We start from the raw sequence: 24,797 nt of genomic DNA on the forward strand, positions 1-24,797 counted from the left end.
GCAGGATGCAGATCACTATTATGTCTATAGAGCATTGATTCTTACTGATGGATGTTATGTCTGGGCCCCCTGCGCTGTGCGGTGCGTGTAGAGGTTTGGGGTTCACATTACTGGGTACAGTGTTATTCTGACTTCTCATATACATCCACTAATGCAGAAATCAAAGACCAAAAGATTGATCCCAAGAACAAGGAAAACGTTGACCCCAAGGCGAACCCCAAGGCGGACTCCAAGGTGAACCCCAAGGCGGACTCCGACCCTACAAAACACGCCAGCAAAGGACAGGAGAAAAACACGGTAAGTGGATCAGGACAAAAGACTTAAGATATTTTATTATTGATGTTACAGATGACAATCCTGAGGCTGCACTACTGAAGGGCTCTCACGACTACGTGTCCCTGTCAGGTTTAATATTGTGGAGATCCTCATTGTTCACACATAGAAGGCCCTGTAGACGGAGGGGGGATGTAGATGCTGATCTGACACCACATGTCACGTCTCCATGACCGCTCTGCACCTTCATTTGTCAGTGTTTGCTGACTGTTTCCCTGGTGATCTCTTTTGTGTCCATTGTTCACACCTGCACTCACCATTAGAGCGTTACTGTCAGACACAAATAGACTCCAGATTTTTCCATGAAAACACATCATTGGCCTCTCACTAGGATAAGCAGTGTTGGCAGCCATATTGGTTCTCATAATGCTTATTCTTTGCTCCCCCTCCACTCACTTAGTTGTGCCTGGCAGTCATTCATATAGAAGCTGCCTCCCATCCCCCTCACTGCGCTGACTGCAGAGCCTTGTAAAACCTGATTTGTCACTGACTAAATGTTTATTTTCCATTAAAGATGTGTGTGGCAGACAAGAGCCTTCACCCGCATGAGCCTCTAGAAGGTTCTCTGCTCACTGGTTTCTTATAAGGGTTTTCTAAGACTTCCCTAGAATTGGCCTTTATTATTTGGTCAGCAGTGGTCGGCTGAATGAAGCAGGTGGCACAGTGCCATACATAGGGTTGTGGCTGTGCCTGGTACTGCAGCTTCTTCCCTCTGACAAAGATGGCGCTGTGCTATCATTAGTGATATATTGATAGCTTATGCTAAAGGTTTTTTTGGGGGGATATACGTATTGATGACTCGCTGGCTAAACAGGCCAAAGCCTTGAGGTGAGCACAGCAGCCTCTTCACTGAATTATACATAGTGTCGGCTTATTGGTATCGCAGCTCAGCCCCATTCACTTGGGTTGGGCCTTTACCACATGACCAACTGACTTGATGATGTGAGCACAGGGTAAGGCCTAATGAAGCTCAGGTGTAAGGAGTGATGGGGGTGATATCAGCGCCAGGAGAGGGGTTTATATCGTAATTCCGGGGTATTCGCTGACTGATGCCGCTTGTCTCCGTCTCTTCCAGTGTCACCCAATGCTGGTGAAGGATGGCGTGGCCTCGTTTCAGGTAAGTCCTATATAAGTGTACGTTGTTATCACCACATAGCCTCTGCTCACCCAATAGTCAGAATCGGCGTACGCCTTGGCCCGGGTGTCGTCTGGTTTGGATCCTTCCATTAACCCTTCTCCTCCTGCTCCCTCAGTTCTCCTTTAATGTCGGTAAGCCGGAGATGGAGGGCCAGTACAGTCTGTACTTCCACAGCTGCGTCAGTGAGAACCGCCTGCAGAATCCCTTCAGTCTGGATGTGAGTGTCGGCCCTCTTCCTCCATCTTGGTGGCTCAGACACACGGATGTTGCTCTTAAGTCTCATTTTTTATCTTTGCCGTCTTGCAGATCCACATCACAGAGAGAAATCCTGACAGCTTCTTGTCTGCAGACGAGATCCCTCTGCCCAAACTCTACATCTCCATGGCTCTGTTCTTCTTCATCTCGGGGCTCGTCTGGGTCCACATTCTCCGGAAGCGCAGGTCTGGTATTGGCTCCTCATTGCACTGGTCTGTATGTTTTATATAGCGCTCCCTTATGTACTTGTGTCAGGCAGTGTTCACACTTCTGAGGTCTGTGCCAGGTCTATACGGACTTGTGGAGGTGACCTGCGGTGCAGCTTTGCCTTCTGACATTGAGGGGTTAATAATACATTTCTGATAAGTTCTTATCACATAGACGTGCCTCGTCCTGTTAGATGGAGATGAAACGGAGAATCGGCAGTCACGCAGGTCTTCGGGACTAAAGCTGATAACTGCATTGTGCCCATACACAGGCAGATATGGCGGCCGCTGTGCAAGCCCTGGTGACCTTGAACCTCTGTGCTCTGCTTATAAACCACAATGTGTGTGCAGTAGATGGACGCTTTATGGCTGAGAGTCATAGATGTAACGTTGTCAGAGCATTCAGGGTCTCCAGCTCTTGTTACTCCTTGCAGATGTTGGAGAAGTCCTGATGGCTACAGAATGTAAAGAGTTAATAATTGCTGCTATGTCTATTTTAGAAATGACGTTTTCAAGATCCATTGGCTGATGGCTGCGCTGCCCTTCACCAAGTCACTGTCTCTGGTCTTCCACACGGTAGGTGCCTCTGCACATAGTGACACGTGGTTGTCACTTCTGTTGTATGATACAATAAGACTCCTGGTGCCTCAGTACATAGGGCCACATGGTGGTCAGCTCCGGTGTATGATACAATAAGACTGCTGGTGCCTCAGTATATAGGGACATGTAGTGGTCAGCTCCAATGTATGATACAATAAGACTCCTGGTGCCTCAGTATATAGGGCTACGTGGTCAGAGGCTCTGGTGTATGATACTATAAGACTCCTAGTGCCTCAGTATATAGGGCCACATGGTGGTCAGCTCCGGTGTATGATACTATAAGACTCCTGGTGCCTCAGTATATAGGGCCACGTAGTGATCACCTCTGGTGTATGATACTATAAGACTCCTGGTGCCTCAGTATATAGGGCCACGTAGTGATCACCTCTGGTGTATGATACTATAAGACTCCTGGTGCCTCAGTATATAGGGCCACGTAGTGATCACCTCTGGTGTATGATACTATATGACTCCTGGTTCCTCAGTATATAGGGCCACGTAGTGATCACCTCTGGTGTATGATACTATAAGACTCCTGGTTCCTCAGTATATAGGGCCACGTGGTCAGAGGCTCTGTTGTATGATACAATAAGACTCCTAGTGCCTCAGTATATAGGGCCACGTAGTGGTCAGCTCCGGTGTATAATACTATAAGACTCCTGGTTCCTCAGTACATACTATAAGACTCCTGGTGCCTCAGTATATAGGGCCACATGTTAATTCTCCTTTTTCGCCTCCAGATTGATTATCACTACATTGCGACTCAGGGTTATCCGATCGAGGGCTGGGCCGTGGTTTACTACATCACTCATCTGTAAGTCTATCAGCTACATAAAGTGAGCCATTGGATACTCCAGTCACATCCAAAGCTGCTATCACCATTATACTAGCTGACTCTTAACCGATTCATGACCGGGCCATTTTTTAGATAGTTTCCCTGCTCCAATCTGCAGATTTCTATGTAGGTGACGCTTAGGTTAGTGTCTCTGGTAAGGTCACACAGATTTTTTTAGGTGGATCCTCCCAGCTCTCCCATTTACTTCGATTGGAGTCGGCCATATATTTAACTCGAGCTGAAGGAAAGGAAATAGTCTTGAGCGATCTTCAGGGGGAATCTGCCCTGCAAAGCCCATTGAATGAGCGGAGGGCAGAAAGCACGCAGTGGGATTTGCTTCAGTCGTGACGCATCAATTTGCCCGACTCCCATTGTAATGAAGGGAATGGTTGGGAGATGCATTTCGAGGCGGATTCTGTGAACTTGGCCTTACATTATAACTGTTACTTTCTTGTGTGACTGGGTCAGTTACAGGAGGGATACGGTCTCCTAGTATAAAGTGCAAAGCAGATCCTGGTCCTCTAGGACCCAGCAGCATCTGCAGTACCCGGGATCACATGACGGCCACGAGGAAGTGATATTATGGCCATTCTCATTGCTGCATACACATTGCTCAGTGATAAGCCGCCCCTGCCATCTCTCTGGGCTGTCCAGCAGTCACTGATAGTCTCCTCCCTGCCCCGGCTCTCCATTCACTGCAGTCAGCAGCCCCATAGAAGTGAATAGAGTGCCAGTCACACATCACACTGTCACTTCATTCACAAAGAGTCTTTAGGGAGATATTGGGTCCCCGTTCTCCTGAGAGATCGGCCCCCAGCTAGTGGATACTTATTCCCTGTCCATAGGTGATAAGTGTCCATAACAGGACAGCTACCGACCAGCCAGATATATCAAGTCATTGTATGGTCGGCAGGTGGTTAAAGGAATTGTCTAGGCCTACTCTCCTGCCTAATCTGATATTGATCTTGGGGAGATGCAGCTGCAGACTGGGCGGTCAGGAGGCTGCTATTATCAATAGGACCCACGTGTGATATTCACTGGGCTTCAAAGGGAGATCCCACAATGCATGTCTGGAGGATAAGGGTATATTCACATCATGCAGATCTGTTGCAAAAACTTTGAGACTTAAAATAAACTCCATGCACCTAAAAGCAGATGAATAGGACGTGATAATCTCTGTGACAAATCTGAATTTGCCTTGGGGTATAATTCAGGATCAGAGTAATGTGCAGCGGCAGGTCTTGTGGCCTCTGTTCACACAGCTCCCTTACTGGATACAGGTTTTCTGTTACCATCATAGCCCTTATCTGTTCTGTATTGACTGTAGATTTATCATCTGACAGGCTGAAGGGGGCGCTGCTGTTCATCACCATCGCCCTTATTGGGACCGGTTGGGCCTTTGTGAAACACATCCTGTCTGATAAGGATAAGAAGATCTTCATGATTGTGATCCCGCTGCAGGTGAGGTGACGTCTTATTGTGGTCTCCTGTAGAGGGCGCCGCTAGAAAAGTGCATAGCACTGGAGTCTGCTTGGAAAAGTATTCCAGCATGCTCTGATGGATGCCTGTATCTGTGCAACAGTGTTATATCTGACAGAAAAGGGGAAAAGGGGAGGCTAAAACGTAGCTTTAATTAGTGAGAAATAAAAAATTCTCATGTGTCCCTATTTAAAAAAAAAAAAAAAAAAAAGAGGCCTCTCGATAAATATAAACACGAACCTCGAGTTTTTCAACAGCTGGTACGGAGGGTGCGATATACCATCAGAGGGAACACCTCCCCCCCCCCCCCTATAGGGCGTAGCTGGTAAGTTGGTGTCCCTCTGGTGTCACCCCTCCCCCTCTGTGTCCGCTCCCCCTAATAAACTCAATGTTTCCAAATTACTGATGATATAGCTGGTCTCAATCAAGATAATCTACTAGATCCACCCCAAAGTACTGCCTGTAGACAATGTCAGTGTGCTTCTAGCAAATGCTCAGTGCATCACTATTCGGCCGGTAGGAAATGGTAGAACTAAAAAGTACTCCCGGCCCCGCAAAAAAAGCCGCCCTATACATCCCCGTACATGCACGTATAAAAGAGTTACAGCTGTCAGAATATGGCAACTTTTAGAAAAAAACATTTTTTAACAGTTTTGGATTATTTTTTTTTAACCCCTTAAGGACCAGGCCATTTTTTGGTTTCGCATTTTCGTTTTTCCCTCCTCACATTTCAAGAGCCATAACTTTTTCATTTTTCAGTTCACAGAGTCACATGATAGCTTATTGTTTGCGGGACAAATTGTACTTTGTAATGGCACCATTCAATATGCTGTGCAATGTACTGGGAAGCTGGAAAAAAATTCAGAATGAGGCGCAATTGGAGAAAAAATGCATTTGCGCCATTTTCTTATGGGTTTAATTTTTACAGCATTCACAGTTTGGTACAAATGACATGTTACCTGTGTTCTACGTGTCAGTACGAACGCGGTGATACCAAATTTATATAGTATTTGAAATTTTTTGATACTTTTAAAAAAATGATAAACTTTGCAAAATAGAAAAAAAAATTTGTGTCATCATGTTCTAACACCTGTAACTTTTTCATATTTCCATGTATGGAGCTGGTTGTGGTGTCTTTTTATGCGGGACAAGATGAAGTTTCTATTGATACCATTTGGGGAAAGATCCGATGGTTTGATCACTTTTTATTCAATTTTTTATAGGAGGCAAAGTGTTGAAAAAAACGCTTTTTGGCTGTTTTTATTTTTTTTGGCGCTACGCCGTTCGCAGTACGGGATAAATGTTTTAATATTCTAATAGTTCGGGCATTTTGGAGCGCGGGGATACCTAATATGTTTATGTTTAATGTTCTTTAATTACTTTTATAGCTGATCTAGGGAAAGGGGGGTGATTTGAACTTTTATATTTTTATTTTTTTAATACTTTTAAAAACTTTTTTTTTTCTTCTGTTACATTTATGATCAGACCCCTTAGGTACCTTGAAACCTAGGGGGTCTGATCGCCCATACTATTCACTGCAATACTACAGTATTGCAGTGAATAGCAAAATCGCAGCAGTTCTATTAGACGATGCCTCTGGCATCGTCTAATAGATCTCGTGCAGAGACAAGCCTGGAAGCCTTCAATAGGCTTCCGGCTGTCATAGCAACCGATCACCGCCCTCTTGTGACGTTCAGGAGGGCGGCGATCGGCAAAACATGGCGGCGCCCATGCCGCCGGCGCCGTTTACACACTGCGGTCACGTTTGACCGCAGTGTGTAAAGGGTTAACAGCAGGGATCGGCTCGGGCACCGACCGCTGCTGTTAGTGGCAGGTCCTGGCTGTATTATACAGCCGGCATCTGCCGTGTATGGAGCGAGCTCAGCGTGTGAGCTCACTCCATACATCCCCATGCGACCCATGACGTACAGTTACGTCAAGGGTCGCTAAGGGGTTAAAGGGGTTAAAATGTAAATAAAACCATATAAATTTTGGTATCCCTGGAACCGTACTGAAACACAGAATATAGGGGACAGGTCATTTTGACTGCACAGTGAACGCCATAAAACCAAAGCCCGTAAGAAAGTCGCAGAAATGCATTTTTTCTTCAAATTCACCCCATTCAGAATTTTTTCCAACTTCCTAGTACATTATACAGAATAATTAATGGCGGCATCATGAAGAAAAATTTGTCCCGCAAAGATTAAGACCTCATATGGCTCTGGGAGCGGAGAAATAAAAAAGTTATGGGGTTTAGAAGGAGGGGAGTCAAAAACGAAAAACTAAATTCAAAAAATGCCATTGGCGGGAAAGGGTTAACTAGCTCTTCAGGAGATGCAAAAAGAAACATACTGCATTTCCTGGGACGTGGATGGTCGGTCCCAGTACTTGCATAGGTCTGACGCTGAGTGCTGCGCTTGCCAGCTAATTTTTATAAAGTGTGCCTGGCATCAACAACATGGCCACAAACGCACCATGTGAACATGTCCAAGATAAGGTGGTCATCTATATGCATGACCACCTTATCTTGGACATGTTCACATGCTGTGTTTTCTTGTGGCCACGTTGTTTATTCCAGGCACACTTTATAATTATGTTGATGCATCTTTGACAGCTCCACCAGGGTGGTGGGAGGTGGTGGTGGCCTGGCATCTGTGAGTACTGTGGTCTGGGGTCCCCAAGAGCGTAGGTGGCACCCCATCTACTTACACTGACAGGCTGACGGTCTATCGTCCATATACCAGCGGATAGGCTGGTGGTCTATCTTCCGCTATATCAACAGACCTTTTTTAATACAGCATGGAGTGGGTTAACCATACATCTGGTGTTGGCACAGGAATTTGCCCCTGTATGATCTCATACGGCACACATTTGGTACAACTTGCCATGTTGTGTCATCTCCTTTAACGCACCTACCTGTTCTGGAGACACACGTCCTCTTCTTTCTTCAGTGACAATCGTGTTGTTTATCGGTCTCCAACCATGTCCAAGCCTCCGATGACGCGTTCAGACGAAACTATCGCTGATTGGCCGAGAGAGACGGGGGCGCGGGCCTTACCCCAGATATGGGGCCATAAATAGCCCTCGAGTGCAACACTCAGCACCGGACCTATGCAAGTACTGGGACCTATCATCCAGGTCCAGGAAATGCAGTTATCACTGCAATTTTGTTTCTTTTTGCATCTCCTATGTGTTTTCAACTTTCCTGAAGAGCTATGCCCCGGGTGAAGAGCTAGTGGGTCCGGTACTGTAGCTCTTCTATGTCAGAAGGGCGTTTCTGGCACTCTGTAAGGAACATCCTTCTGCACAGCAGCGCCTATAGCGCCCCCTCCCTCTGCTTACAGTACACGTCCATAGACAAGTCTTATCAGGAGGGGAGGAGGCGTTCCTCCCCGCTCACAATGTACAGCGCTATAGGCGCTGCTGGCAAGAAGGACGTTCCTGACAGACTATCAGAAATGCCCTTCTGACAGTGAAGAGCCACGGTACCGGGACTGCTAGTTCTTCTCCCAGGGCACAGATCGGAAAAGCCGACAGTGCGCTGAATTCAGCGCACTGTTGGCTATCCAGCGGTATATAACATTGCATGTGCCCAAATATATCAGCGCACTGGTGTTATATCCACAGGTTATATCAGCTCACTGGTGTTATATCCACAGGTTATATCAGCTCACTGGTGTTATATCCACAGGTTATATCAGCGCACTGGTGTTATATCCACAGGTTAGATCAGTGCACTGGTGTTGTATCCGCAGGTTAGATCAGCGCACTGGTGTTGTATCCGCAGGTTAGATCAGCGCACTGGTGTTATATCCGCAATGTTAGATCAGCACACTGGTGTTATATCCACAGGTTATATCCGCGCACTGGTGTTATATCCGCAGGTTATATCAGCACGCTGGTGTTATATCCACAGGTTATATCAGCACGCTGGTGTTATATCCACAGGTTAGATCAGTGCACTGGTGTCGTATCCCTCACGTGTATGGCTGTAAATGTCTGCAGGTAAACGGGGTCTTCACATTTTGTAAGATATTGCATATCCGGTGTCTGCTGTGACTTTTCTTAGTAGTTTTGGGGTAATTTCTCGCTTTTCTCCTCAGGTTCTGGCCAATGTGGCTTATATCATCATTGAGTCCACAGAGGAAGGCACGACAGACTCCGGCCTGTGGAAGGAGATCCTGTTCCTGGTGGATCTCATGTGCTGTGGCGCCATCTTGTTTCCAGTAATCTGGTAATCCATTGTAGTAGTGTAGTGATATGTAATGAGCCTTGTCCAGCACCACATGAATGGCTGCCACAGCCTAAATCTGTGCGGTCCTCGGGGTTTGCAGCGTGCGTGACATAGACCACATATAACCAGACGTTAGTGATATATCTCCTGTAACTCATCTATATGGTCATCTATACAGATGGGAAGTGTCCATACAGGCTGCAGAAGACTGGTGACAGCTCTATATAGATGGTGACAGCTCAGTATACATGGTGAAAGCCCGGTGTGCCTAGTGACAGCTTTATATAGATGATGACAGCTCTGTGTGCCTAGTGACAGCTCTGTATAGATGGTGACAGCTCTGTGTGCCTGGTGACAGCTCTGTATAGATGGTGACAGCTCTGTGTGCCTGGTGACAGCTCTGTATAGATGGTGACAGCCCTGTGTGCCTGGTGACAGCCCTGTGTGCCTGGTGACAGCCCTGTGTGCCTGGTGACAGCCCTGTGTGCCTGGTGACAGCCCTGTGTGCCTAGTGACAGCCCTGTGTGCCTAGTGACAGCTCTGTATAGATGGTGACAGCCCTGTGTGCCTGGTGACAGCCCTGTGTGCCTGGTGACAGCCCTGTGTGCCTGGTGACAGCCCTGTGTGCCTGGTGACAGCCCTGTGTGCCTGGTGACAGCCCTGTGTGCCTGGTGACAGCCCTGTGTGCAGATGGTGACAGCCCTGTGTGCCTGGTGACAGCCCTGTGTGCCTGGTGACAGCCCTGTGTGCCTGGTGACAGCCCTGTGTGCCTGGTGACAGCCCTGTGTGCCTGGTGACAGCCCTGTGTGCCTGGTGACAGCCCTGTGTGCCTAGTGACAGCCCTGTGTGCCTAGTGACAGCTCTATAGATAGTGACAGCCCTGTGTGCCTGGTGACAGCTCTATAGATGGTGACAGCCCTGTGTGCCTGGTGACAGCCCTGTGTGCCTGGTGACAGCCCTGTGTGCCTGGTGACAGCCCTGTGTGCCTAGTGACAGCCCTGTATAGATGGTGACAGCCCTGTGTGCCTGGTGACAGCCCTGTGTGCCTAGTGACAGCCCTGTATAGATGGTGACAGCCCTGTGTGCCTGGTGACAGCCCTGTGTGCCTGGTGACAGCCCTGTGTGCCTGGTGACAGCCCTGTGTGCCTGGTGACAGCCCTGTATAGATGGTGACAGCCCTGTGTGCCTAGTGACAGCCCTGGGTGCCTAGTGACAGCCCTGTATAGATGGTGACAGCCCTGTGTGCCTGGTGACAGCCCTGTGTGCCTGGTGACAGCCCTGTGTGCCTGGTGACAGCCCTGTGTGCCTGGTGACAGCCCTGTGTGCCTAGTGACAGCTCTATAGATAGTGACAGCCCTGTGTGCCTGGTGACAGCCCTGTGTGCCTGGTGACAGCCCTGTGTGCCTAGTGACAGCCCTGTGTGCCTAGTGACAGCTCTATAGATAGTGACAGCCCTGTGTGCCTGGTGACAGCCCTGTGTGCCTGGTGACAGCCCTGGGTGCCTGGTGACAGCCCTGTGTGCCTGGTGACAGCTCTATAGATGGTGACAGCCCTGTGTGCCTGGTGACAGCCCTGTGTGCCTGGTGACAGCCCTGTGTGCCTGGTGACAGCCCTGTGTGCCTAGTGACAGCCCTGTGTGCCTAGTGACAGCCCTGTGTGCCTAGTGACAGCTCTATAGATAGTGACAGCCCTGTGTGCCTGGTGACAGCCCTGTGTGCCTGGTGACAGCCCTGGGTGCCTGGTGACAGCCCTGGGTGCCTGGTGACAGCCCTGGGTGCCTGGTGACAGCCCTGTGTGCCTGGTGACAGCCCTGTGTGCCTGGTGACAGCTCTATAGATGGTGACAGCCCTGTGTGCCTGGTGACAGCCCTGTGTGCCTGGTGACAGCCCTGTGTGCCTAGTGACAGCCCTGTGTGCCTAGTGACAGCTCTATAGATAGTGACAGCCCTGTGTGCCTGGTGACAGCCCTGGGTGCCTGGTGACAGCCCTGTGTGCCTGGTGACAGCCCTGTGTGCCTGGTGACAGCCCTGTGTGCCTGGTGACAGCCCTGTGTGCCTAGTGACAGCCCTGTGTGCCTGGTGACAGCCCTGTGTGCCTGGTGACAGCCCTGTGTGCCTGGTGACAGCCCTGTGTGCCTGGTGACAGCCCTGTGTGCCTGGTGACAGCCCTGTGTGCCTGGTGACAGCCCTGTGTGCCTGGTGACAGCCCTGTGTGCCTGGTGACAGCCCTGTGTGCCTAGTGACAGCCCTGTGTGCCTGGTGACAGCCCTGTGTGCCTGGTGACAGCCCTGTGTGCCTGGTGACAGCCCTGTGTGCCTGGTGACAGCTCTGTGTGCCTGGTGACAGCTCTGTGTGCCTGGTGACAGCCCTGTGTGCCTAGTGACAGCTCTATAGATAGTGACAGCCCTGTGTGCCTGGTGACAGCCCTGTGTGCCTGGTGACAGCCCTGGGTGCCTGGTGACAGCCCTGGGTGCCTGGTGACAGCCCTGGGTGCCTGGTGACAGCCCTGGGTGCCTGGTGACAGCCCTGGGTGCCTGGTGACAGCCCTGGGTGCCTCGCGTCACCTTCCTATTAGTCTAATGCAGCTTGTTTTTTGTGACACGGGTTATAGTTTTCATTGCTATCAGTTATTTGTGTCTTTTTGCTCAATTTTTATTCCATTTCTTAGAAAGAGGAACAAACACCAAGAATGCCGGCATTATTATTATTATTATATTTTATTATCATGTCCTCTGGCACACGCGGTTTTATATACTGCTATAAAGCCGACAGTGTGATGAATTCAGTGCATTGTCAGCGTTCGTGTTATGTGCCCGGGGCTGGAGATATCGGTGCTTTTATTACCGGAGCCCCACCCCCGAACATAGCTCCATAGCCCTGTACTGTCAGAGGGGGCGCTCCTTACCACTCAGTGATAACGCCAGACTCCTGACAGTTCTCATCCATGGACTAGTACGGGGGGGGGCGTAATCTCAGCTCAGCGTCATCGCATTCAGCGCAATGTCTGCTTTCTAGCGGTATATAAAGCCGCAGGTGATGAACAGTTCTTTACATTTATTATCATTATTATTATATTTATTATTATTATGTTTCCTCTTTTACGTCATCCATACTGTCATTAAATATACTTTCATATTGCCAGGGCCGGTGACACCCCAAGTACATTTCACAGGGCGCCAGGTGGTGACCACAATGGTCGTCCATGTGACTACAATGATCGCACAGTGCCGAGACGTCTCCTCCTTTAAGGACATGTTGATGGCGCTGCCTTTGCCTGCCATTGTCGTCAGTGACATTTATAGAGCGTCCGACTCTTTTCTGACGTGTCCTTTATTGATATGGGACCGCAGTAGGTTATCACACATTGACCCATTCTGCGGTGCGATTCCACCGAAACTGAGGGTCAGTGGTAGAATTTCTGCGCAGAACATACCAGCTGCCCGCGCTGTAACCTTGTGGTGTGGAAGGGGTTAAGCACGTTCTATAAACTTAATCATATCTCTCGTAGCGTCACTTCTGCTCTGATATTCTCTGTTTCCTACCAGGTCCATCCGACATCTCCAGGAAGCTTCAGCGACAGATGGGAAAGGTAAATCTCTCTCCTGACCTGACATTGGGTATGTTCTCTGCGGCCTGGTCAGATGAAGTAGTTGCTGCCACCGCCGCCCCCATATTGATGGCTGCCTGTATGGAGCCGGGTCGGTGCCGCAGCCTCTGATCTCGGAGACACCACGTCGTGTTGCTGCATTGCCGATGTGAAGCCGTTCTCCTCCACCAGGTGGCGATGTGCACAGTAAATTATCCTGCTGTGCGTCGGTGTCGGCAGCCACTTCATCAGGGGCGCGAGATGTATTTACAAGGCGCAGGGAATTGTTTGTCACTGCTTGTATATAATGTGTATAATACACTCAGAGGAGACGTCGGCGCTGCAGGATCCGTGTCTTCAGAATACAAACACCCCGGCACCTCGTCCCTGCAGTGTTTGGCTGAGGTTAAACATGATGGGATTGACAGTCGCCGCAGGAATCCTTTATGTGATGAGGCAATGACGTAGCCTTTATTAGTGGGCAATGTTATGGAGACACTACTACTCCCAGCATGCATGACTGGATACCATAGCAAATATAAGACCAGGCAGATGAGACTGATGCCCCCCACAGCCCGTCTCCAGCTATTACGTCACAGACAATAGGGTAGGGGGATGAATATTTTTGTGACATTTACTTGTTTTGTTTCAATCCCTCTAAATGCATTAATAATTAGAATGATTTGCTAAATTGTTTTGTGTTCAGCCCCTAGGCGGCGCTATGTGCCTGCCTGTTACCATGGAAACAAATCAGATCTGCGTCGGAGCTGTAAACACAAAATGGTTGTTGCATTGGACCTATAGAGGTGTTGCCATATACGCGCTGACCATACGGTGTCCCTGTGACCTCTCTCGTCTCCACATCCTTGGCGGTGATACAATTTACCTTTCACAAGTGTTTGTGCAGACTGCGCTTCTTCCATGCAGCGAGGGGGAGCTTTTAGCAGATGTGCCCATTACACAGCTCTAAGCCATGAATATATATTGCCGCCATTGTTTTTTATGAGGCTTGAGCTATAGCATCCCTATAAGCCTCCGCCTTTACTGCTCCTGGGGGGCTCTGCAGCCCGGAAGACATGGGGACCCCTTCTATACCTAAAAATCCCCTTTATATCCTCGTACCCATCACCCCTCATTGCCCACCGCTGTGCCCTCACCCTACCGGCAGCCAGTGAGTGATCAGTGCTGGTCATTAATGACCCCCCTGCTAATTGTGCCGGGCGCGGCTGCCAGCGCAGATGGTAGAGGGGGTGAAGCGTCTCCCGGGGGTGAAGTCAGACATGTTTACTCCGTCCAGGGTGATTGCTCTGTAATGATGTGTAAGTGCACTGCGGCTCCTCTCGTAATGACAGGAAAGCGCTGGCGAGTGGTGGAGGAGCCGACTGCTGGGATTTCAATGAGGGCTGTGTAATACATCATATTTCCTGTGGTGGCGCTACAGAGGACTAGAACATTTGCTCACAGCTGGAGGGGCCCTGACAAAACATGTCCAACCGAGAACCCCTGTAATAATCTCTGTAAAGAGAGGTTTTGTTGCGACCCTCACCATTCTCACGTAGTGTTTCCCAGAGCTGAGGGTTTGTTACAGTTGAATCCAGTGGAGACTATCTTTGGTGGGGCAGATGTATGAACACCAGGGGGTATTCTGCATCTGCGGAGAATGCACCTCATTTATGACAAGGGACGCACCGCCAGTAAAATGGCGTAAATGCTCATAGATCTGGTGGGGCCCGGTGCCCCCGCCCACACCACGCCCCTTTAAGGAGGGCGGCGCAGAAGACTTGTGTACAAGACATGATAAAGCTACACTGATGTCTCTGCTGTCCCCTCCAGTCTAGAGGATGGATACAATTGTAACAGACCCTCAGCTGTGAGACGTGTTCCTTCCATACAGTTTGGATACAGCTGATATTTTAGCTATTGACCAGTTTAGCTTCAGTCTTATAGGGGGATCCGCTGCAGAGGCGAGGGAACGTCTGCCATGAGTGTTCTGGTGCGCGGCCCCCGTGGCCCCGGCGCTCCATCACTACATATAGTCTGTTTGGTCTCCGTTTGTAATTAATAATCTTGGTTTAGGTAGCAGATCTGCTCCGTCACATACCTCTCCCCTGACCTGTCTATATAAGGGCTGCTTTCTGTTCCCCCGCCTGACGCTGTGACCCCCGGGAACACAGTATGTTTACACATGTAAACAAAACCTCCATTACTTACATTGGCCTGAAGCGCTCGGCAGCGGCGGCTGCGCTTTATTTACTGTCATCTGGCAGCGCGTCATCCCACGAGGTTTTCCGAAACAGAGGGTTAATGGGGAAGGACGTGGGCTTTGTAGGGACACGGGGGCTGGAGGCGCGCTCATACACCCAGCTGTCCCTACATACCATGACCAGCCATGAGACCGTGCCATGTTTAGGAGTGTTGCACCCCATGACTATATTTGATGCGCCCCCTGCCTCCACCTCTGTCCTGTGGGTGAATATTTTGGGACTGACTTTAGCTTGTGTCTCTGTGTTCTTGTAAGATTTCGACCCTGGGCTGCCTATTCTTAGGGGTGCGTAGATCATACTGACAGGGGGAGGTCACAGAACATGATGGAGCAATGTTACAGTGTAAACACAGGCGGAGGGGGATCCCGACTGCAGGCGCTATGGGGGTCAGGGGGCGGCGGGCCTGTTGCTAGAGGACTGTTCACTCTCCATTCTTCTATCTGTCTGGGGGGGAGGGGGAGACAGGCGCTGGTTAAATCCTTCATCTCACTTTAATGATTTACACTATTCCTAGCACTTCCTGTAAACGCCGCCGTCCGGTTCCTCGCTGCCGGTGATGGCGCACAGCGGTATAAACTGGAGATTAAGGAGCTTTTATATTTAGATGTGGTGTCTTGTATAGAGGCTTAGTCTGGGGGAGTCGGAGGGACAAAGGGGATTATTATAGTGGATGGCCCTGTTATGGGGGATCTGAAGAGGCAGAGTGCTCCGGCGCTTACAGGGACGCAGCGTGCAGGGTTATTTGGGCTGCTAAGGATAAGGCGGTCGTTTCTTATGGGGGCACTGTGGTTAGTATCGGTAGTGGTGGGCAGATATGGGATTTTGCTTGATCTTAGGGGATATGGTGCATGCTTATTATGGCTGATCTCCATAGGGTGCATGGTTTTGCAGGCTGTGAAGGGTGAGGTGCTGGCTCCTATGGGGGCACTCTGACTACCTCTTACAAGCAGATGTTTTTGGATCCTTATGACAAGGACCTCTGAGAGTCTCTCTGATGCCTACCAATAGGGAACCACATGATAAATCATTTGTCGCTATTAGTTCTTCTCTGAAGTGCAATACTCCATAAGAGAGCGGCAGAGCACCGGGACAGGAGACGATCTCCACATGGCCCCACCGGCCCGGAGATCTCCCAGCTGCCCCTCCTCAGCTCTCTGTTTTTTAAAGGAATTCTTGGCGAGGCCGACTATGAGCCATTCAATTAGCAAAGCTGAACGTGACAAGTATGGATCTCCTCGGTGCAATAATCAGCTCTCCGGGGAATTCTTGTTATTCTTGGGATCTGCTCATGGACAGGCTGGTTAAAGGAAAACTCCACCTTATATGGAGCCCTTACTCTAGTCCTGCAGTTTGAGGCCGACTCCTTTGCTTTGGGAGTCTCTTTGATCCCATCTCCTGGACCATTGCTGGAGTCACAATCTTTTGGATTTGGTAGAACATACTAGAAGGTGGAATTCCCCTTTAAGTAGATCATGTATGTGCTGATACCGAAACCGACCGTCTACCAGGATAACCCGTGTTATTGTGTCCACAATCTCATGAGGTTCGCTCAAAACTTAATCATACGGTAAAGGGGGGCATGACCTAAATAATTGCAAGAATCTTTTGGTTTCAGTTCTAATTGCTCAGCCCTATTACTATAAGCCTCCGATGTTGATGATTATTGGACCTATCAGGTGGCAGAATCTCAGGGTCACCCCGCCTCTGGTGTGATCAATGGGTTAATAATCCAACAATACGATGGCGATTACAAGAAACACTTGAGAGCTTTGATAACATAGTCCAGCATGAACCAACGAGACGCAGAGCATTATGTGCAGAGCCGGGAGTGTCTGTAGTTATTGGAGATTGTGCAGACGTGTGATCAAGATCCGGATATTTCCATCATCATCATTTTTCTTGTTTTTCTTCTTCACAGCTGCGATCAACTTGGCGAAACTGAAGCTTTTCAGACATTACTATGTGATGGTAAGTGAGACGAGAGCGAGGAGACGGCGATACTACCAACTATGTACAAGAATATAACTGCTATAATACTGCTCCTATGTACAAGAATATAACTACTATAATACTACCTCCTATGTACAAGAATATAACTACTATAATACTACCTCCTATGTACAAGAATATAACTACTATTATACTGCTCCTATGTACAAGAATATAACTACTATTATACTGCTCCTATGTACATGAATATAACTACTATTATACTGCCTCCTATGTACAAGAATATAACTACTATAATACTACTCCTATGTACAAGAATATAACTACTATAATACTACCTCCTATGTACATGAATATAACTACTATTATACTGCCTCCTATGTACAAGAACATAACTACTATAATACTACTCCTATGTACAAGAATATAACTACTATAATACTGCTCCTATGTACAAGAATATAACTACTATAATACTGCTCCTATGTACAAGAATATAACTACTATAATACTATTCCTATGTACATGAATATAACTAATATAATACTGCTCCTATGTACAAGAATATAACTACTATAATACTATTCCTATGTACAAGAATATAACTACTATAATACTACCTCTTATGTACAAGAATATAACTACTATAATACTGCTCCTATGTACAAGAATATAACTACTATAATACTATTCCTATGTACATGAATATAACTAATATAATACTGCTCCTATGTACAAGAATATAACTACTATAATACTATTCCTATGTACAAGAATATAACTACTATAATACTACCTCTTATGTACAAGAATATAACTACTATAATACTACCTCCTATGTACATGAATATAACTACTATAATACTACTCCTATGTACAAGAATATAACTACTATAATACTGCTCCTATGTACAAGAATATAACTACTATAATACTACTCCTATGTACAAGAATATAACTACTATAATACTGCTTCTATGTACAAGAATATAACTACTATAATACTGCTCCTATGTACAAGAATATAACTACTATAATACTGCTCCTATGTATAAGAATATAACTACTATAATACTACTCCTATGTACAAGAATATAACTACTATAATACTACTCCAATGTACAAGAATATAACTACTATAATACTACCTCCTATGTACAAGAATATAACTACTATAATACTACTCCTATGTACAAGAATATAACTACTATAATACTGCTCCTATGTATAAGAATATAACTACTATAATACTACTCCTATGTACAAGAATATAACTACTATAATACTACTCCTATGTACAAGAATATAACTACTATAATACTGCCCCATAAACAAGAATATAACTACTATAATACTGCTCCTATGTACATGAATATAACTACTATAATACTGCTCCTATGTACAAGAATATAACTACTATAAGTTCACACGTGACAAAAGCCTAGCTGATTCTGGCACTCATTTTTCAGAGTCGCTTTTTTTGGACGCTGTTTTTGACGCTTTTTCGGTCGCTGTTTTTTTGGGTTTTTTTAGCTTTTTTTTTTTTTTTTTGCACTACAAAAAAGTACATGATAAAAAAAACGCTAGCGGTTTTTTCAGCGCCCTATAGACTCCAATTCATTTTTCCGGGCGTTAAACGCCTGAACAAAGGTCATGTCGCTTCTTTTTTCTTCTAGCAAGCTAGCAGAAAAAAAAAAGCGAGCAATTCACATAGGGCTACATTTTATGGAGGCTGATTTTGAAGCAAAATCAGCTGTCAAAATCTGCCTCCATGTCTCCGTGTGAACTAGCCCTAATACTTCTCCTATGTATAAGTATATAATATTGCTCCATATAATTCCTACTACGGTATTACATATAATATAACATGTACGCAGGTTGTTTTTTCCTTATACAGTTTGTATATACGTCCTCCTCGTTCTAGTCTCCCCATATATATATGTCTCCCCCTTTTTTCTTACTACCCCCCCCCACATCTGGGTGCCCTGCAGCGATATGTATGTGTAGATATTACCGCCATCTCTGGTTGTGCAGCTGCGGGTGTGTTGGGTGCAGACATAATAACCTGCGGCTCAGGAATAATCTTGTAAGTGGGTGCCATAAGTGGGATTAATCCCAGATGTGCAGCCTGACATGGACGTCTCAGAGATGGCAGCACAGACCGGGGGGGTCTCTACTGTACTGACGGGTCCAGAAAACCTCTCACGTGTCCTGATTTTTATCTTTGTGCTGTAGATCGTCTGCTTCATTTACTTCACCCGCATCATCGCCTTCCTCATCAAACTGGCTGTTCCCTTTCAGTGGAAGTGGATGTACCAGGTAGGTGCCGCCCGTCACGTCAGACGCGGCTTCCAGCTCTATACATGGGGACATCTGGTTCTACATTGTGGTTTCATCTGGTTCCTAATGGAAGATGTTCTGCAGTTTCTTCCCATTTTCAGTCCCTGTGTTCAGGGTGAGAGAATTGAAGCTTTTCAGTCTATCTGACCTGACCTGACGCTTTACACTGCTGATGCTTTGCTACAATTCTATCCAGTCTATACAAATCCTCTGTTGGGCCCGCCTCACATCTGGTTTCAGTTTTCCTTCCCCGAACTGAATACCAAACGCTTCAAAAAGCAGTGAGCAATGAAAGCGCACTGACCCCGTAGACTGTAATGGGGTCCACGTGTTTCTCTGCACGGAGTCTGCACAAGTCATGCAGGGAGAAACCTACTTTAAACGCTATTCTCTCCACATGGCTCTTGCAGTCACCGCGTGGAAAACACACGGACCCCATTATAGTCTATTGGTCCGTGTGCTTTCATTGCTCACTGCTATTTAATGACTCGGTATTTCGTTTGGGGGGGGGGGGGAGCAGACTCCCCAAATGGAATACCAAACGTGGATGTGAACCAGGCCTTATGTGTTTTCTTACAGAGGAGTGTCTAGGCGGGATTCAATTGTAACAGACCCTCAGCTGTGGGCAATATTAGGTCAGGCTCTCTGCATGTGAATAATAATTCACTCACAGCAAGCAGAGATATTGAAATTGACTTGTGGAATGAAACGTATTAGAAGGTTGCAGAGTATTTCGTGATGGCGTCGCTGTGACTGTATCCTGCACGATTACTTGGAGACTTTTCGGCTGGGTACTGATGTGCAGCCGCCATTGTGAGGGTATTGTCTGTGGCTCTTACTTATCATTCTCCGATTCCTTTCCCCCCAGCTTCTGGATGAAGTGGCCACCTTTGTCTTCTTTGTGTTAACTGGGTACAAGTTCCGGCCGGCGTCAGACAACCCGTACCTGCAGCTGCCCCAGGACGAGGACACGGACGATCTGGAAATGGAGGCAGTGTGAGTAGAAATGACGGATACAGACACAACTATCAGAGTCCAGGGCTGAGGAGCGGCTATGAGGAGTCCTCCTGGGGTAATATGGCTCCTTGTTGTGGTTCTGCAGTGGTGGGCATGCTTTGTGCAGAGACCCTGTGCAGTTCTGTATGGCTGGATTATCAGCAGTATATACTGTGTGAACACACATGTGAATAGAACAACGCCCACCACCCCCGGCCACCTCTCTCCTCTACAATAGAAGTGTATGGAGCAGCTTCCTACATGCCCAGCACCCCAGCCACCCCTCTCCTCTGCAATAGAAGTGTATGGAGCATCGTCCCACATGCACAGCACCCCCGGCCACCTCTCTCCTCTACAATAGAAGTGTATGGAGCAGCTTCCTACATGCCCAGCACCCCAGCCACCCCTCTCCTCTGCAATAGAAGTGTATGGAGCATCGTCCCACATGCACAGCACCCCCGGCCACCTCTCTCCTCTACAATAGAAGTGTATGGAGCAGCTTCCTACATGCCCAGCACCCCCGGCCACCTCTCTCCTCTACAATAGAAGTGTATGGAGCAGCTTCCTACATGCCCAGCACCCCCGGCCACCTCTCTCCTCTACAATAGAAGTATATGGAGCAGCTTCCTACATGCACAATATCCCAGCAGCCACCTGGTTAATTTCCATAGCATCGAGCGTGTTACAGCAATGCTATATCACAGCACCTCTTGTACCACCAGTAACCCTGAGAATTTGGGATAGTGGGAGGGGGCTGTGAAATCAGAGTAGATACTTGGTGGTAAGAGTATAGAGGGGTGTACCAAATAAATAAAACTGGATAGGGTTAAAGGGAATATTCCTTTTAACACTGAGTGAAAGCGTTCACAACCCTGAGCCCTCGTAGTCCTGGAGGGAGGACCAGGTAAGTGCTGTAGCCTGTCCTTAGCCAATCAGACAGGAGCTCCGTTGTGTCCTGTATACAACACATATATGGCGCCTTGTATATGGCCACTCTTACTGTATGGCTGAACCCTTCACCCCCTCCCCAGTCATCCTTATGTAGTCGCTGACGCAGCGCGCTCCTGGTGCGAGCGGTTTAGTTGCTCATTGTTCAGATTTCTAGTCGCTTATTGATCCCGAGACCTGTAAATCGAGGAGTCGCCTGCGGCTTTAAGACAGATTGTGGGTAATGGAGACGGCCGGAATAATGCAATGGATTGTAGGTAATGATTTCCCTCCTTGACGCTTAAATAGCGATCAGCTGCTCTGCGGGAACTCGCCGTTTACAGCGTTAATAAATCAGGACACGTGGAGGACAGGGCAGTGGGTATGAAAACAGGTGAGGGGAGTAGGACCGCAGCACAGAGTATTTCAGTAAAGGATTTAGCTCATCTTACGGGTAGTGACAGGCTGTATTACATGGTATATATTACACCAGAGTCCCCAGCAGCACAGAGTATTACAGCACAGGGCATGTTTCCCTGACGTTCTGACTGCTCAGGCTCCGGCCTTGCTCTCTGTAATGTCTCATGTCTATGGAAGGAGAGCTGGAGTCTGTCCTTCGCCGGGGGTGTTTTCTGTGGCCCCCAGGTAGCGGTGTCTGGTTAGTGTCCGCCCGGTCAGATGTCCTAGTTTAGGCAGCTCGGTCCTGTTTCTTCTGACATCAAAGCGTCATACGTGCCTGGTTTTCTGCAGCCGCTGTCTATACACACACAATGGCTGCAGACCAATTTTCTTGTTAGCTGTTGGTGACATTGTGCACAGTCTTCTCATGCGCCGGGGCCGCACCGAATACACTTTGTTTCTTTCCCAAGATCTCTGCTTGTTGTCAGTGAATAGGAACATGCAAATGCTGAAACCATTGTATCCAGCCTGAGGACTCCAGACTGATATATGTGACCTGCACTGACTCCTCTCATTTTTAGGATAGTTCATCGATTATTAACCCTAGAGAGCCCCCTTAACCCCTTCTTTCCATATGAACTAATGGGTGCCGTTGTTGCTGTGTCTTTATTTCAGAGTGACGACCACGGGATCCACAGAGGGCATCAAGAAAGTGAAAAAAGTCCAGAACGGTTCATCGGAGCCACGCTCAGAATGGGAGAACTCCGCCTGACAGGACGGACTGGACTGACCACCTGGATTTTAATTTATTACCTAGTCCTATAAGACACTCCGAGAAGCGGGTCACTGAGAAACGACGCACCTCCATCCCTCCTGCCGCACCTAGTACCTCCCCAGCACCATGCATTCAGCTTGCACCCCAAAAAATCAGCCTCTGCTGGACACCAGCCTGGCCCCCGATGTTTGGAGACCCCCGCACTAGACTGCTCTGAAGCCTTGGTGATTGTAAGGGGGGAGAGGGTGTAAAAAATTTCCAGGAATTATGAATTTGCAACTTGAAAAAACAATAAATGTGATGAGTTTTGTACCTCAAGGTCCAGGAGGCCGCGGGCCAGCAAGTGACGGCCCCTGGGAAGCGGCGGGGTGCCTGGATGCTCAGCTGCAGGATGCTGGTTGTGAATTGCAGGACTGAATTTGCAGCCGCTTTGTAGGTCACGTGCGCAGACCCCCCCACACACACCACGGCGAGCAGAATCCTGCCTGTAAATATTCTTCTTTTAATTTTGTAGCAGATCTTTACTGTTTCTAGAATGGGGAATCATAATCTATATATCAGGTGACAATGCAGAGCTGTGTACGTCGCGCTCCCAGGACCTTCGCTTATTCTTTCAGTATTGCGTGAGACCCGTGTAGTTAAAGGAAGGCATTGTGGGAAAGCTGGGTGATAACCAATATGGCTGCTAATACACACACAAGCCCCGCCAGCAGCTACCACTGAACTTTCTCAGGCTCCGCACCGGACATGGCAGGAATCTCACAGCTGTTCTGTATGCGGGAGCTGGAACTGAGGACATCTTGGTTGTCACCCAACTTTTCCTGATTCTGAAGGAAGTGACTGAAATGGATTTTGGAGGTGAACGACAGGGTTTATATTGGGGAGATGCTGTGGTGTATAGGACAGCTGTCTGGGCATTTGTTACGCGCGCCCGTGCCCCTTCACCCTCCCCAATACAGAGCGCATGGCAGGTGTGCCCCAGCCTACCCTTCTCTCTAGCTGCCCATTGCACGTTTTTCATGGCGTCGCCTCGTGTTATTCCATGATAACATTTGGCCAATGGGATGGTTTCCATTTTCTGTCTCTGTGCTTGAGATGTTAGATTTATGGCTTGGGGCATTTGGCGGCAGAGCAGATACGGTACAAATTGACCCTTTCAATGCTGCAAACAGTGACTTTGTGTAGCCGGTGACGTCTTGTGCCCACGTTCAGGGGGAGACTGTATACGTACCAACTATATAGGAAGGGTCTTGTAGGCCTGTCTGTTAGCTGTGCGCTCATAGGCGGCCATTATGGACTTCAGGATTACTGTAAATTCAGCGGATACTTTGCTATTGGAATGGAAACAGTTCGTGTAGACACTTGCGTGGCGCTTTGTGTCTGGATCTGCCATTGGAAGGTGGATGTGAGACGATTTCCATTCAGTAACGGCAAGTGGAGCTGCAGGCTATTAGAACATTCTCAACAAGCTTTATTTATAGGAAACCCTGTTAGAAATGGACAAACGTTTGCAACGACTACTTCCTACGTTTGTGATTTCACTTTGTGGACCAAAGGGTTAAAACTTATTCAGATTTCGGTGTAAAGGTGTAAATTTATAGGGTTTGGGTGTTTTGGTTGTGGTGGGGTTTGAGCTTTTCTTTTCTCCATTACCCTTTCCGAGTTCTCCCCCCTCTTTTCCAGTACTGAAAGGGTTAACGCGTAGGGCTCGGGGGCCGCGGCGATGAGGACGAGTGTTTTAATGGATACATTTATTTCTTTTGTGAATAAAAAAAAACAACAAATTCTGGCTTTATTAACCTTCGCTCCCTGTTGTACATGTAGCTGAGGACCCCGAGGGGCGCGGGCCGAGGGTCTCTGTGTTTTATCTTCTATGCAAGTGAAATAAAAGGGGAGCGACAGAAAAGCGACTTCTCATGTTCTTGTCCAGGTTTCTGCTATTACGTTATACAGTGACACGGACTGTAATGTTGTGGTCTGTCATTAGTCTGACTCCCAGGGGTGCAGGTCAGTGTTTGGGTGCCGTGCAGGCTCCTAATACGTTGGGAGGGGGTCACTGATAGTTAGACCTGCACAATTTCCATATTAAAAGCGTTGGCCCAAGTTTTATCGGTATTCCTTGTGCACATGATAAGCGATCACATGCTGACCATTGGGGTCCCCACCAATCACTATAGGGGCTCCAGGCTGGGGTTGAGCACGTCCTTTCCCATCACTGTCTATGAGACTTGCAGATATATAGAGTACAGTGCTTGGTAGTGCAGATAGAATAAACGGTGCAGCCGCAGGGACCCCTGTTCTCGTAATTGGTAGGGGCCCCAGTGATAACATGGCCATCAGTATTACAGTCCTAGAAAACTTTTTGTTTCACTGAGGCCCCACGTTCTGGAACGCTGCTTTTTTGTGGCAGATTTTGCTGCAGATTTTTTAGCCAAAACCCAAAAAGAACAGAAAACATAAAGGAGTCTTCTGCTGAATCCAC

The 24,797-nt window shown here is 47.8% G+C and overlaps 1 protein-coding gene across 1 annotated transcript in view; it reads left to right on the plus strand.

Moving 5' to 3' along the window:
- The window catches only part of GPR107 (G protein-coupled receptor 107), a 29,360-nt gene extending 5,246 nt beyond the window's left edge, over positions 1 to 24,114 (plus strand). The window contains exons 6-18 of the mRNA XM_075260221.1: positions 158 to 297; positions 1,409 to 1,450; positions 1,587 to 1,688; positions 1,778 to 1,911; positions 2,433 to 2,508; positions 3,273 to 3,346; positions 4,711 to 4,828; positions 8,950 to 9,080; positions 12,624 to 12,667; positions 16,847 to 16,896; positions 19,114 to 19,197; positions 20,087 to 20,214; positions 22,216 to 24,114. Coding sequence (XP_075116322.1) covers positions 158 to 297; positions 1,409 to 1,450; positions 1,587 to 1,688; positions 1,778 to 1,911; positions 2,433 to 2,508; positions 3,273 to 3,346; positions 4,711 to 4,828; positions 8,950 to 9,080; positions 12,624 to 12,667; positions 16,847 to 16,896; positions 19,114 to 19,197; positions 20,087 to 20,214; positions 22,216 to 22,312 — 1,220 coding nt within the window. The 3' untranslated portion in view covers positions 22,313 to 24,114. The remainder of the gene's footprint in view (positions 1 to 157; positions 298 to 1,408; positions 1,451 to 1,586; positions 1,689 to 1,777; positions 1,912 to 2,432; positions 2,509 to 3,272; positions 3,347 to 4,710; positions 4,829 to 8,949; positions 9,081 to 12,623; positions 12,668 to 16,846; positions 16,897 to 19,113; positions 19,198 to 20,086; positions 20,215 to 22,215) is intronic.
- The last annotated feature ends 683 nt before the right edge of the window (positions 24,115 to 24,797 follow it).

The sequence above is a fragment of the Leptodactylus fuscus genome, chromosome 11 (assembly GCF_031893055.1).
Source record: "Leptodactylus fuscus isolate aLepFus1 chromosome 11, aLepFus1.hap2, whole genome shotgun sequence".
Lineage (NCBI taxonomy): Eukaryota > Metazoa > Chordata > Amphibia > Anura > Leptodactylidae > Leptodactylus > Leptodactylus fuscus.